This window comes from Charadrius vociferus, unplaced genomic scaffold, assembly GCF_000708025.1.
Source record: "Charadrius vociferus isolate BGI_N301 unplaced genomic scaffold, ASM70802v2 scaffold2564, whole genome shotgun sequence".
Taxonomy (NCBI): Eukaryota; Metazoa; Chordata; class Aves; order Charadriiformes; family Charadriidae; genus Charadrius; species Charadrius vociferus.
In genome coordinates this window covers 4701-5734 of record NW_009648113.1, presented here as the reverse complement: position 1 = coordinate 5734, position 1034 = coordinate 4701, and the positions used below count along the sequence as shown (strand labels likewise).

At 63.4% G+C, this 1034-nt stretch overlaps 1 protein-coding gene across 1 annotated transcript in view; it reads left to right on the top strand.

Moving 5' to 3' along the window:
* SETDB1 (SET domain, bifurcated 1) overlaps window positions 1-779 on the top strand; it is a 17752-nt gene extending 16973 nt beyond the window's left edge. The window contains exon 22 of the mRNA XM_009883899.1: window positions 662-779. Within this exon, the coding sequence (XP_009882201.1) occupies window positions 662-779 (118 nt within the window). The remainder of the gene's footprint in view (window positions 1-661) is intronic.
* The last annotated feature ends 255 nt before the right edge of the window (window positions 780-1034 follow it).

Sequence of the window (1034 nt, the reverse complement as noted above, 5' to 3'; positions counted from 1 at the left end):
TTCTCCAGGCTGAACCCCCCCAACTCTCCCAGCCTGTCCTCCCAGCAGAGGGGCTCCAGCCCTCCCAGCATCTCCGGGGCCTCCTCTGGCCCCGCTCCACCAGCTCCGTGTCTCTCCTACGTTGGGGGCTCCAGAGCTGGAGGCAGCACTGCCGGGGGGGTCTCCCCAGAGCAGAGCAGAGGGGCAGAATCCCCTCCCTGATCACCTGTCCCACTCCTGGAGTGGGGAGAAGCTGTGAGATGAGGTGGGTGAGGACCTCTCTTCCTGCCGTGGAGACTCTGGTGCGATTTGCATCACGTTTAGGCCTTTCCAAAGGGGGGAGTTAAGCACGGAGCAGCCGCCTGCCCAGCGTGTTTGAGTCCCAAACCTTGCAGGCAGCGCGGGGCGGTGGCGAGTCCCTGCCACGTGCCTCTCGGGCACCGCGAGCGCGGCGTCGCCTCTGTGAAGCCCCGCGGGAGTGATTCATCGGGGAACTTTGTCCCTTGGCTCGCTGCGGAGCCAAAGGCAGCCGCGCTGGCTGCTTCACCCTTGCCCCGGGGGACGCCGGACTGCGCCGCCCTGTCCAGAGAGGTCATATGTAAGCGTCGAGCTCCGCTAGCAGGAGCTCCAGCTTATCCTCCTTCTCCTCTCCCAACCAAAACTTCTTTTTTTCACTTGCCAGGAGGATACGAGCCGGCACAGAGCTGACGTGGGATTACAACTACGAAGTGGGCAGCGTGGAAGGCAAAGAGCTGCTGTGCTGCTGCGGGGCTATCGAGTGCCGAGGGCGGCTGCTGTGAGCCCACCCTGCGCCCGCCACATCCCTCTTAACCACAGGCTTTGGTGCTGACTTTCCCTTTGCGAGGGTCAAGTTTCTCCTGAAGAGAGGGGTTGTTCAACAGTAACTTCCGAAGCTGAGTACGGCGGATTTGAGTTCTCCCGGTCACTTGAAAATTACAGCGGCAGATGGGACGTGGAACAGCACCGTCACCCGGCACGCGTGTGACGGCTGCGGCGGGGAGGGGGTGACCCAAACCCGGGGCGGCAGGCGGGGG